Source organism: Dama dama, chromosome 4 (genome assembly GCF_033118175.1).
Source record: "Dama dama isolate Ldn47 chromosome 4, ASM3311817v1, whole genome shotgun sequence".
Lineage (NCBI taxonomy): Eukaryota > Metazoa > Chordata > Mammalia > Artiodactyla > Cervidae > Dama > Dama dama.
The window spans coordinates 61,233,583-61,242,964 of NC_083684.1; the positions used below are offsets into that span (position 1 = coordinate 61,233,583).

The 9,382-nt window shown below is 53.2% G+C and overlaps 2 protein-coding genes across 5 annotated transcripts; one reads left to right on the plus strand and one right to left on the minus strand.

The window, feature by feature from the left end:
• The first annotated feature begins 4,864 nt into the window (after positions 1-4,864).
• On the plus strand, positions 4,865-8,473 carry LIN7B (lin-7 homolog B, crumbs cell polarity complex component). Of its 4 annotated transcripts, none has more exons than XR_009692484.1 (6): positions 4,865-4,942; positions 5,367-5,485; positions 5,748-5,840; positions 6,545-6,754; positions 7,862-8,095; positions 8,370-8,473. XR_009692484.1 is itself a non-coding variant. In XM_061139810.1 (6 exons), exons 1-6 carry the CDS (start codon positions 4,906-4,908, stop codon positions 8,389-8,391), a joined length of 645 nt encoding a protein of 214 aa, XP_060995793.1. In that variant the 5' UTR covers positions 4,865-4,905; the 3' UTR covers positions 8,392-8,473. The 4 variants fall into 4 exon arrangements, 2 of the variants coding, with proteins under 2 accessions (XP_060995793.1, XP_060995794.1); XR_009692485.1 differs by having other exon boundaries at positions 7,862-8,091; XM_061139810.1 differs by having other exon boundaries at positions 7,862-8,025.
• Positions 8,474-8,563: 90 nt separating this feature from the next.
• Positions 8,564-9,193, minus strand: C4H19orf73 (chromosome 4 C19orf73 homolog). The gene is given in 4 exon segments (XM_061140583.1): positions 8,564-8,704; positions 8,706-8,921; positions 8,923-8,983; positions 9,084-9,193. Coding segments are annotated over 4 exon segments (528 nt in total).
• Between the last annotated feature and the right edge of the window lie 189 nt (positions 9,194-9,382).

A 9,382-nucleotide genomic window follows, 5' to 3' on the forward strand; every position in this document is an offset into this window, starting at 1 on the left:
CTGAAGGCAAAGTTGGCCTGATAACTAGAAGCAAACTGTCAGTGAAATCCAACTGCACACACCAGGTTCTAGTGTTTTTTTTTTAACTGCCTCAGTTTTTACAAGCATATAACCAAAGATCCCAGACATTTGAAAAAAATATGCCAAAAGAGACCACAAGATAAATAGAGAAACTGGTCCTGGAGAAAACAATTTAGGGAATAATTAAAAAAAAAAAAACTTAATACCTCTAACGACTGTATTTTCATAGATACTCCAGATGTTGAAACCATACTTCTGGAGTTGGTTATGAAAAACAGTCCATTTTGGACTTGCCTGGCATAGTGTGCGTGCTAAGTCACTCAGTCACATCCGACTCTCTGTGACTCTGTGGACCACAGCCCGACAACAGACCAGGTACATAAAGACTGGACAGGGGCTTCCCTGGTAGCTCAGCGGCAAAGAATCCGCCCGCCAATGCAGCAGACATGGATTTGATCCCTGGTCCAGGAAGATCCTACGTAGCTCGGAGCAACTAAGCCCGTGCGCCACAAGTACTGAGGAGCCCGGGAACTGCATCTACCGAGCCTACGCTCCCTGACGTGTGTGCTCTGCAACAAGAGAAGCCACTGCAATGAGAAGTCTGCTTGCCGCAACTGGAGAAGGCCCGCACACGGCATCAAAGACCCAGCGCAGCCATAAAGAAAGAAATAAATCTTAGAAAAAAAAAGACTGGACAAAACATATAAAAGTAACTTGTGAAAGGCTTTGGGGAGCAAACAGTTGTAGGCCACACTTGAGGGGGTCTGATACCAAGAAAGGAAAGCATACAGAGGTGAACTTCATATTTACTCTTGGGGGCTCAGACAGTAAAGAACCCGCCTGCAATGTGGGAGACCTGAGTTCAATCCCTGGGTCGGGAAGATCCCCTGGAGGAGGGCATGGCAACCCACTCCAGTATTCTTACCAGGAGAATCCCATGGACAGAGGAGCCTGGTGGGCTACAGTCTATGGGGTCACAAAGAGTCAGACATGACTGAGTGACTAACACTTTCTTTCACTTTTTCCTTGAGGATATTTGCCAATTATTGTGGCAGGACAGACTCAAAAAAGTGATAGAAAAGACTCAGAAAGTGGCCGTCCTCAACTCAGCTGAGCTGACAGAGTTTGGACCAGACAGCGGGACTGGAGGGAGAAACTCCCAGATGGGGCACTGAGCCTCAGAATGGACATGCAGTCTTCCCCGCAGGCATCTGCCAATTCCTAAGCGGCTCACTGTCCTTTCAAGACCCCCAGGGGGCTCATCAGAAAGCACTAAAGGAGGCTAAGTTGCTGAGCAGCCATGTAACCCCGGGGGAGACAGGCTGGGTTCCAGGCCTGCAGTGGAGAGATGGCTGTGCCTGAGACTCCCAGAGTAACACAACATTGGAGTTGAGTCACATGTGAAATAGACCAGGCCTAAGAAAACCTAAAACCAGACCTCTCCCCTGCCAGAAGAAAACTGAACTCTCTGTGGAGGAAGGGAGAGCCTACGTGGTTTTTAGTACAAATGTGTGTGTGTCTTAGTCGCTCAGTCATGTCCGACTCTGCGAACTCATGGACTGTAAGTCGCCAGGCTTCTCTGTCCATGGGATTCTCCAGGCAAGAATACTGGAGTGGGTCGCTATTCCCGTCTCCAGGGAATCTCCCAACCCAGGGATCGAACCAGGGTCTCCTGACTTCAGGCAGAATCTTTACCGTCTGAGCAACCAGAGGCTAACCCTTAGTGCCAATACTTAGCATCTATTCAAGGAGGAAAAGACAATAAAAACACGTTGGAATTATCAGAGGCTGAAATAATTATGTTCCCAAAATAAGGAAAAACGGAGAATTTGAATAGATCTTTAAAATTGTAAAGTTTAACAGGAATAAAAAAAAAGTCTATTGGAAATTTCAGAACTGGAAACCATCTGCAATTAATTAGTAGACACATTTGGTAGTTGATTAGATACTAGATGTGCAAGGGGAAAAAAGAATTAGAGGAACTTTCTTGAAGGACAAATCTCACAATCTTTGTTTCCCCCCAACGATCTTTTTAGGGAGTTATTAATAATAGGGGATATACTTTACCGAAATGAGGGAGTTAAAAAGAGATGATCCGGTTCAGCAGGGCAGTGGAGGGACATTCCAGGACGGCAGTCTCTTGGTTCAGACTGGAGTCAGGATTGAAGTTTACAAGAAGCCTCAGGATAAAAAGAGTCAATAAAGTAAGTTGTGATGCAGAGTTTGAAAGAAATTAAGAATGTGATGAAAGAAACAAAAGTAGATAGACATTACAGGGAAAAAAATGGAAGCTGTTCAAGAAAGGAAATGTAATCACAGGACAATACCCGAGCTCATACAGCCAACAGTAAGTATTGAATACTTAGACATAATGTGAGCCTTTTATTGACTGACCTAAAAACTGGTACCATAAAACCACCATGGGAAGAGAGGGGAAAGGTTGTAAGAGCAGAAAATCAATATGTAATATATTGTTAACAGCTAAAATTGAAAAATTGAGAAATGATATGTTACTTAGCTACAGAAGCAACTAGCAGGTGAAACATCTACCCCTCATTGCCTCTTGCAGTGAGGAGAATTAGGATGGGGACAGAAGCCGGTGCTTCCCATTTTGTGTGTGCGTGTGGGTTGTTTTGTTTTTGTTTTTTAATTTTCTTGGCCTCCACACATGGCACGTGGGATCTTGGTTCCCTGACCAAGGATCAAACCCACACCCCTTGCTTTAGAAGTGCAGAGTCTTAACCACTGGACCACCAGGAAAGTCCCATAGGGCTGGTGCTTTTCGATATTCATCCTTCTAGGTCATGTACTGCTATATTTAAAATGGATAACCAGAATTCTAGGACCCGATCCGGGGCAGGGGGAGGAGAACACCGGGTCAAGGGCCACTGTCGCCGCTCCCGGGAAGTCCTCCCGCCAGCCCGTCTGCCCGCGCTTTGCGGGCTCTGCCTGTCAGGATCAGTCTTATAAAAAATAAATAAATAAATAAAATAAAATGGATAACCAACAAGGACCTACCATACAGCGCATGGAACTCAGCTCAAAGTTCTGTGCCAGCTTGGATGGGGGGGGGGGGTTGGGGGAGAATGGATACATGTATGTGCAGGGCTGAGTCCCTTCGCTGTTCACCTGAAGCTCCCACGACATTATTCATCAGCTCTACCCCAATACAAAAGAAAATGTTTGGAAAAAAATTAAAATGGACAAAATATATTTATCCTTCTGTATTATTTCATTTTGTTTTAAAGTCCATAACTATGTTCTTCTGTTGTTGTTGTTAAAATGAAAAGAGAAAAACACTATGATGGCAAGAGGGTAAACAAACCTGCTCTAGTCCTCTCACTTCGCAAAAACCCCTTTCTGGATTCCATCCCACTACTGGTGAGGTTACCTGAGGATGCACTTCCTGCATCCACTGATGGCTGAATAGCCAGGCTTCTCCAGCCTCATCTGCCTCTACATGTCTCTGACTCTCCAGAGAATCTGATACCACTGCTCATTTCCTTTTTCAGAAACACTCTCTTCTCATGGTTTCTCCCACCTGAGTTTTCCTCCTACCTTTCCAGCTATTCTTTGTCTTCTTCCTGACTTTTATATATTAGGAGTTTTGAAGACTCTGTCTTCAATCCTCTTCATTCTAGATTCTCTTCTCTCTAGCATTCTTGTTCACTCTTCTGGTGTTATTTAGCAGCTTTGCCTAAATTCTCAGAATTGCTCGCAGGCCTGGTTTACTGCACAGGCTCCTCAGAGTCAAAATATCTACTGTCCTGTCACCAGCATAGACCATCTTAGCAAAAGGCCCCACATGCACCTTAATATCCCCTTCTCCTCCACCTCTCAGGCCTCATATACAATTAAGACACATCCAAACATCTCCAAATTGGTCCACATACCCTCCACACCTCTGCTCATCATAGGATTACAGGGATGACCTCCTGATTTGTCCCCCGATCCCAGTTTTGCTCCCATCCAATCCAGTCTCCACACAGTGTCCATGATGATCTTAACATACACATGTGACTATCGCATTTTTACTTGTAGGAGTTACCATGAAGCCCCAAATCCTTAACATGAATAAGCCAACACACAAGGCGGGGCATCAGTTATATCCTGTCAACCTTTCCGCCTTCCTCATAAACCACTCCAGTCCTTACTCTGCTATCCTGCCATGGGGGCTCTTTCTGCCTGGAAAGTGACCCACGCCGCACCTCTTGAAGATCTTACCTCCAAGGACTTTCCACCAGTGTCCCTCCTAGATCGTCACCTCCCTACTCTCATATCTGTCTACCCGCCTCCACTCTCATATCTGTCTACCCGCGTCATAGAATAAGCTCTAGGAGGGCAGTGGGCTTAGTTGCCCTGCTCACCGTCGTATCCATGATCTTGGGCCCAATGTGTGACATAGCTCAGTTCAGTTCAGTCGCTCGGTCGTGTCCGATTCTTTGCGACCCCATGGACCGCAGCACGCCAAGTCTCCCTGTCCATCACCAACTCCTGGAGTTTACTCAAACTCATGTCCATTGAGTCGGTGATGCCATCCAACCATCTCATCCTCTGTAGTCCCCCTTCCTCTCCCGCCTTCAATCTTTCCACAATGAATGTGGAAAAAACGGATAGAAAGGAGACAGGTGAGGCGGGCAGAACAGACAGATGAGATGTAAGGTGGTGCAGACAGACAGAAGCTGCAATAGGAGGGGTCACTAACCCAACAGCCGGATGGGGTCTGAGGGCAGGGCAGCGAGACAGGACCCGAGGCGGGAGGGCAGGCGCGCACGCCAGGCCCCGCTTCGGCAGGGGGCGCTCGTCGCCGGGGCGTGGTCTCGAGCAGCCCCGCCCTCCTCGCCGGCGACCGGCAGGAGGGTGCCTCGCAGCGGCGGCGCGGACATGGCTGCGCTGGTGGAGCCGCTGGGGCTGGAGCGGGGTAAGCGCGCCCCGCGGCCCTGCCCACCCGGCCCCGGGTCTGCATCCCGATCTCCCGCCCCTCGCCGGGCAAGACCCGGGCGGGTGGGCGGGCCCGGCGGGGGTGGGAGGGGCGGGGCGCCGAGAGTCCGGCCGTCGGAGGGTGTGGGAGGGTCTGTGGGCGAGCGGGCCGGGGAGGGGGCGCCCGCTGCACGCACACCTCTGCGTGTGTGTCTACGGGGATCCCGGGGACGCAGGGCGCCCGGCTGGCCGCAGTCTCTCCTCTGCCACCCGCGGCGACTCTGCGGGTGTCCGGCCAGGACGCGGCTGTTCTTCCCCGGGTCTGCGTTCGCCCTGACTTGATCTCTGGCCGCAATTTCTCCGTGTTCTCTGCGTCTTCGCGTCTCTGACTGTGTGTATCTGTGCGCCCCGCCCCCGCCCCGCAGAAGTGTCCCGGGCGGTGGAGCTCCTCGAGCGGCTCCAGCGCAGCGGGGAGCTGCCCCCGCAGAAGCTGCAAGCCCTCCAGCGAGTCCTGCAGAGCCGCTTCTGCTCTGCCATCCGGGAGGTGAGAGCGCCACGGCGCCGGGGCACGGGGCGGGCGGCCGTGGTCCTCCTCCTGGTCGCCCCAAGCCGAGGGACTACGCCTCCCAGCAGCTACCGGGGCGGCCCTCCTGGGGCGGGGGTGGTGCCCGCGCTTCAGCTCAGGGGTTCTTCGGGAGTTGTAGTTTCCGCCGCTTCGGGGTTGCGGGGCCGGGGCGGACCCTTGGGTGGGAGGGTCTGCGGGCCTGGACGCCTGTGTTGAGGAGCTGGCCTGGCGGCTCCCTGAGGCGGGGCTGCGTCCTCACCAGGTGTATGAGCAGCTCTACGACACGCTGGACATCACCGGCAGTGCTGAGATCCGGGCCCACGCCACGGCCAAGGTAGGCTCCCCCACCCCATGGTCCAGCTCAGCGTCTTCCTAAATTCAGTCATTCCTGTTTCCTCCTTCATGATTTTTGCCATATCTATCTACCACCTTTACTAGTATTTATAATGTATTCTGATTAATCTCACATTTGTAGCTTCAGTGTCATATAAAGGTATCTTTGAAAGTGAAAAGTGAAAGTTTTAGTCACTGAGTCCTGTTGGACTCTTTGTGACCCCATGGACTGTAGCCCACCGGGCTCCTCTGTCCGTGGAATTCTCCAAGCAATTAGCAAGTACAATTAGAAACTAGTATGAAATGCCTGACTAGAAGATAACTTTAAACCTTTACACGATGAAAACAGTTTGGGTTAAACACTGAAATCTTACTAACCCAGGTTAGATGCTGTTTGCTTGGTCGAGGCTTGAGACTCTGTCCAGGCCTTTGTTTCTCTCTGTAAAAAAGTGAGATTGGCAAAAAAGTGAGATTCAAGACACACACACACCAAATGGAGACTTTCTCTTTGACAGTCTGAAGTGACTTAAAATGGACATCTTGTCACTACAGAGTGATCTTGTGTTGACTTGTGTGGCAGGCGCCCCATTCTTGAGGAAAGCTCCCTGGCCGAAATCCCTCTCCCGGGCGCGGTCCTAGCCTCCACCTGAATGCGCATGCCCATTGTGGGGGGGTCCTCACCTCCCAAGGCTTTCTCATTCCCAGGCCACGGTGGCCGCCTTCACAGCCAGTGAGGGCCACGCACATCCCAGGGTAGTGGAACTGCCGAAGACGGACGAGGGCCTGGGCTTCAACATCATGGGGGGCAAGGAGCAGAATTCGCCTATCTACATCTCCCGTGTCATCCCCGGGGGCGTGGCTGATCGCCACGGAGGCCTGAAGCGTGGGGACCAGCTGCTGTCAGTGAACGGTGTGGTGAGTTGGGGGCTGAGGCAGGGCTGGGGGTCATAGTCTGCCCAAGGGAGCAGAGTCCCTGTTTTTCATATTCACTGAACACACTGACCACTGCCTCTGTGTCTCACCCTGTTCTGGGCTTTGCTGCAGACCCTGAGAGTTCTTAGGGGGCTTCCCAGGTGGCTCAGTGGTAGAGAATCCCCCTGCCAATGCAGGAGACCCGGGTTTGATCCTTGGGTCAGGAAGATCCCCTGGAGAAGGAAATGGAAACATACTCCAGTATTCTTGCCTGAAGAATCCCATGGACAGAGGAGCCTGGCAGGCTACAGTCCATAGGGTTGCAAAGAGTTGGACACTGAAGCAACTTAGCATGCATACATGCTGAGAGTAACTGGCCTCTGCTGCTACCTCCAAGGACACCCTCTCGGGTGAGGAAGATAGACTCTGGCTGAAATAATCCTAAACCAAGGAGATAATGAGGAAGCACAGAGCACTGTGAGAGCCCAGATGTGGCACCAGACCACTGTAGATGAGGGATGTTTTTGGATATTAAGGAACATTTGAGTTTGTTTGTTTTGTTTTGGCTGCTCCAGGTCTTGGTTGCAGCACGTGGGATCTAGTTCTCTGACCAGGGAGTAAACCTGGGCTCCCTCCATTGGGAGCACAGAGTCTTAGCCACTGGACAACCAGGGAAGCCCCCTCAAGTTGGGTTTTGAAGGATGAGTAGGAGTTAGTGGAGAAGAGTGTTAGGTTGAAGGTACTGTAGGCAGGGACTGTGACTCTGCACTCCTGTGAGCTGAAGAGAAAGGGCTTGATTCTGATGGACTAGGGCATGCAGTTAATTAAAACCACTGTGGTTAGAGTAGAAGGAGGCAGAGCTAGATAGGTGGTTGGGGCCAGCCTGGGAGCACTGTGAGCAGTGGAAGGATAGGCTCAGTCTGGAGGTGTAGAAAGACCCCCTTGGGGCTCTAGGGAATAAGAGACTGGAGGCTGGAACACCGAGGATGAGGTCTCAGCTGGGGCCAAGTAGTGGGGACAAAAAACAGGGCAGGAGGGATGGACTGGGGGTCATCAGGCTTCACCAGGGAAGAAGGGGATAAAGATGAGCTGTCTGAACGGCCCCTGCAGAGCGTTGAGGGTGAGCAGCATGAGAAGGCAGTGGAACTTCTGAAGGCTGCCCAGGGCTCGGTGAAGCTGGTGGTACGCTACACACCTCGGGTGCTGGAGGAGATGGAAGCCCGCTTTGAGAAGATGCGCTCAGCCCGGCGGCGCCAGCAACATCAGAGCTACTCGTGAGCCCTTTGCCACCACACCCCTGGGGCTCCTCTGCCTCCCTCATCCCCAGACTCCCAGACCAGGCCGGTAATTTCTGAGACACTGATTGCCACCCCCAGCCCTGGCTCCTTTCCCTGGGATTCTGACCCTTGACCCTGACTCTCACCCCAAGCCATTCTGACTACCTTGGGGCCCCCTACTTAGCTCACTCCCACCCCAAGATGGGGAGCCTGCTTTTTCCGGAATCCCTCAACCCACTTCCCTGGGCTCTTGGCTCTGGAACCCCAATCCTGGCTCTCTCCCATGCCTACCCCTGTCCCCTCCGCTGAGCTTGGCTCCCCTCTCTTCACCCTCCTTTTAGGTCCTTGGAGTCTCGAGGCTGAAACCACAGATCTGGACCCTCACCCCCTCCCCTGTACAGTATTTATTGTCACCAACTCCTTATTTAAAGATCTTTGACCCTCATTGAGTGTCTGTGTCTGTCCTGCATCCAGGGGTTGAAGTGTCTGGAGATGTGGGAGAGGGAGAGAAGCTGAGGTCGAGACCAGACCCTTTTCAGGGTCTGAGAGCGGAACTTGAGAGTTTTTGCCAGGTCCGAAGACAGAGGCTGGCCGGCTTCCTGGCGATAAGTCCAGGATGGAGGCTGGGACCCGGTCTGGGTCTGAGCGCGGGATCAGAGCTGAAGACAACTCCCCCCAACCCTTCCGAGATTCTGAGGGTGGAAGCCAAGCCCCCTTTCTGTGTAGCTGGTCTGACAGAGGAGTCCTGAAACGCGCCAGTCAGTGGGCGGCCTCTTTGTGGGCGGGGCGGAGCGAACCATTAGCTTAGTCCGCCGGGGGAGCCCTGCCGGCCGCGCAATAGTCTGCGCGAGAGGTGGGGGTGCCACGTGCAGTTCCCGAGGCGGGCTCAGGGGGTGCAGAGTAAGGTGCACTCGCCGACCAGGCATTCACCCCACCTTATAACCCGAGCGCGTGTCTCCGGGAGCCGCCCCCATCTTAAAAGCCATCTTTTACTCCCACCTCGCCGCCCGCCCAACCCTCCTGTCCCGTGCGGCGCGAGGGCAGGCGCGCGCCACCGCCGGAATCCGGGGTCGCGACTGGCGTTCCACGCCGCGCGCCACTCGCTCCAGGTGACATCATCCCCAGGCCGGGCTCCGCCTCCCGCCCCAGCCGCCTCACCCCGCATGCCTATTGGCCGACCCGCCTTAGCCCCGCCTCCCGCTCTCCGCCCGCGCGACCCCTCCCAGGCAGCGCGGGGGCGGGGCTTAAGCGCCGGCCGGCGCCGACACCACCTCCCATTGGCCACTCGGCGCCGTCTGTCAGTCTCCTGTTAAAGGGGCCACGACCGCCCCAGCGCTGGTTGCTGGGGGGAGGA

Coding starts and splice junctions, on each gene's coding strand:
- LIN7B (XM_061139810.1), top strand. CDS start 4,906: ATGGCTGCGCTGGTGGAGCCGCTGGGGCTGGAGCGGG. Junction 5,841..6,544: donor GGGCCCACGCCACGGCCAAG/GTAGGCTCCCCC, acceptor TCTCATTCCCAG/GCCACGGTGGCCGCCTTCAC. Junction 6,755..7,861: donor TGCTGTCAGTGAACGGTGTG/GTGAGTTGGGGG, acceptor CGGCCCCTGCAG/AGCGTTGAGGGTGAGCAGCA.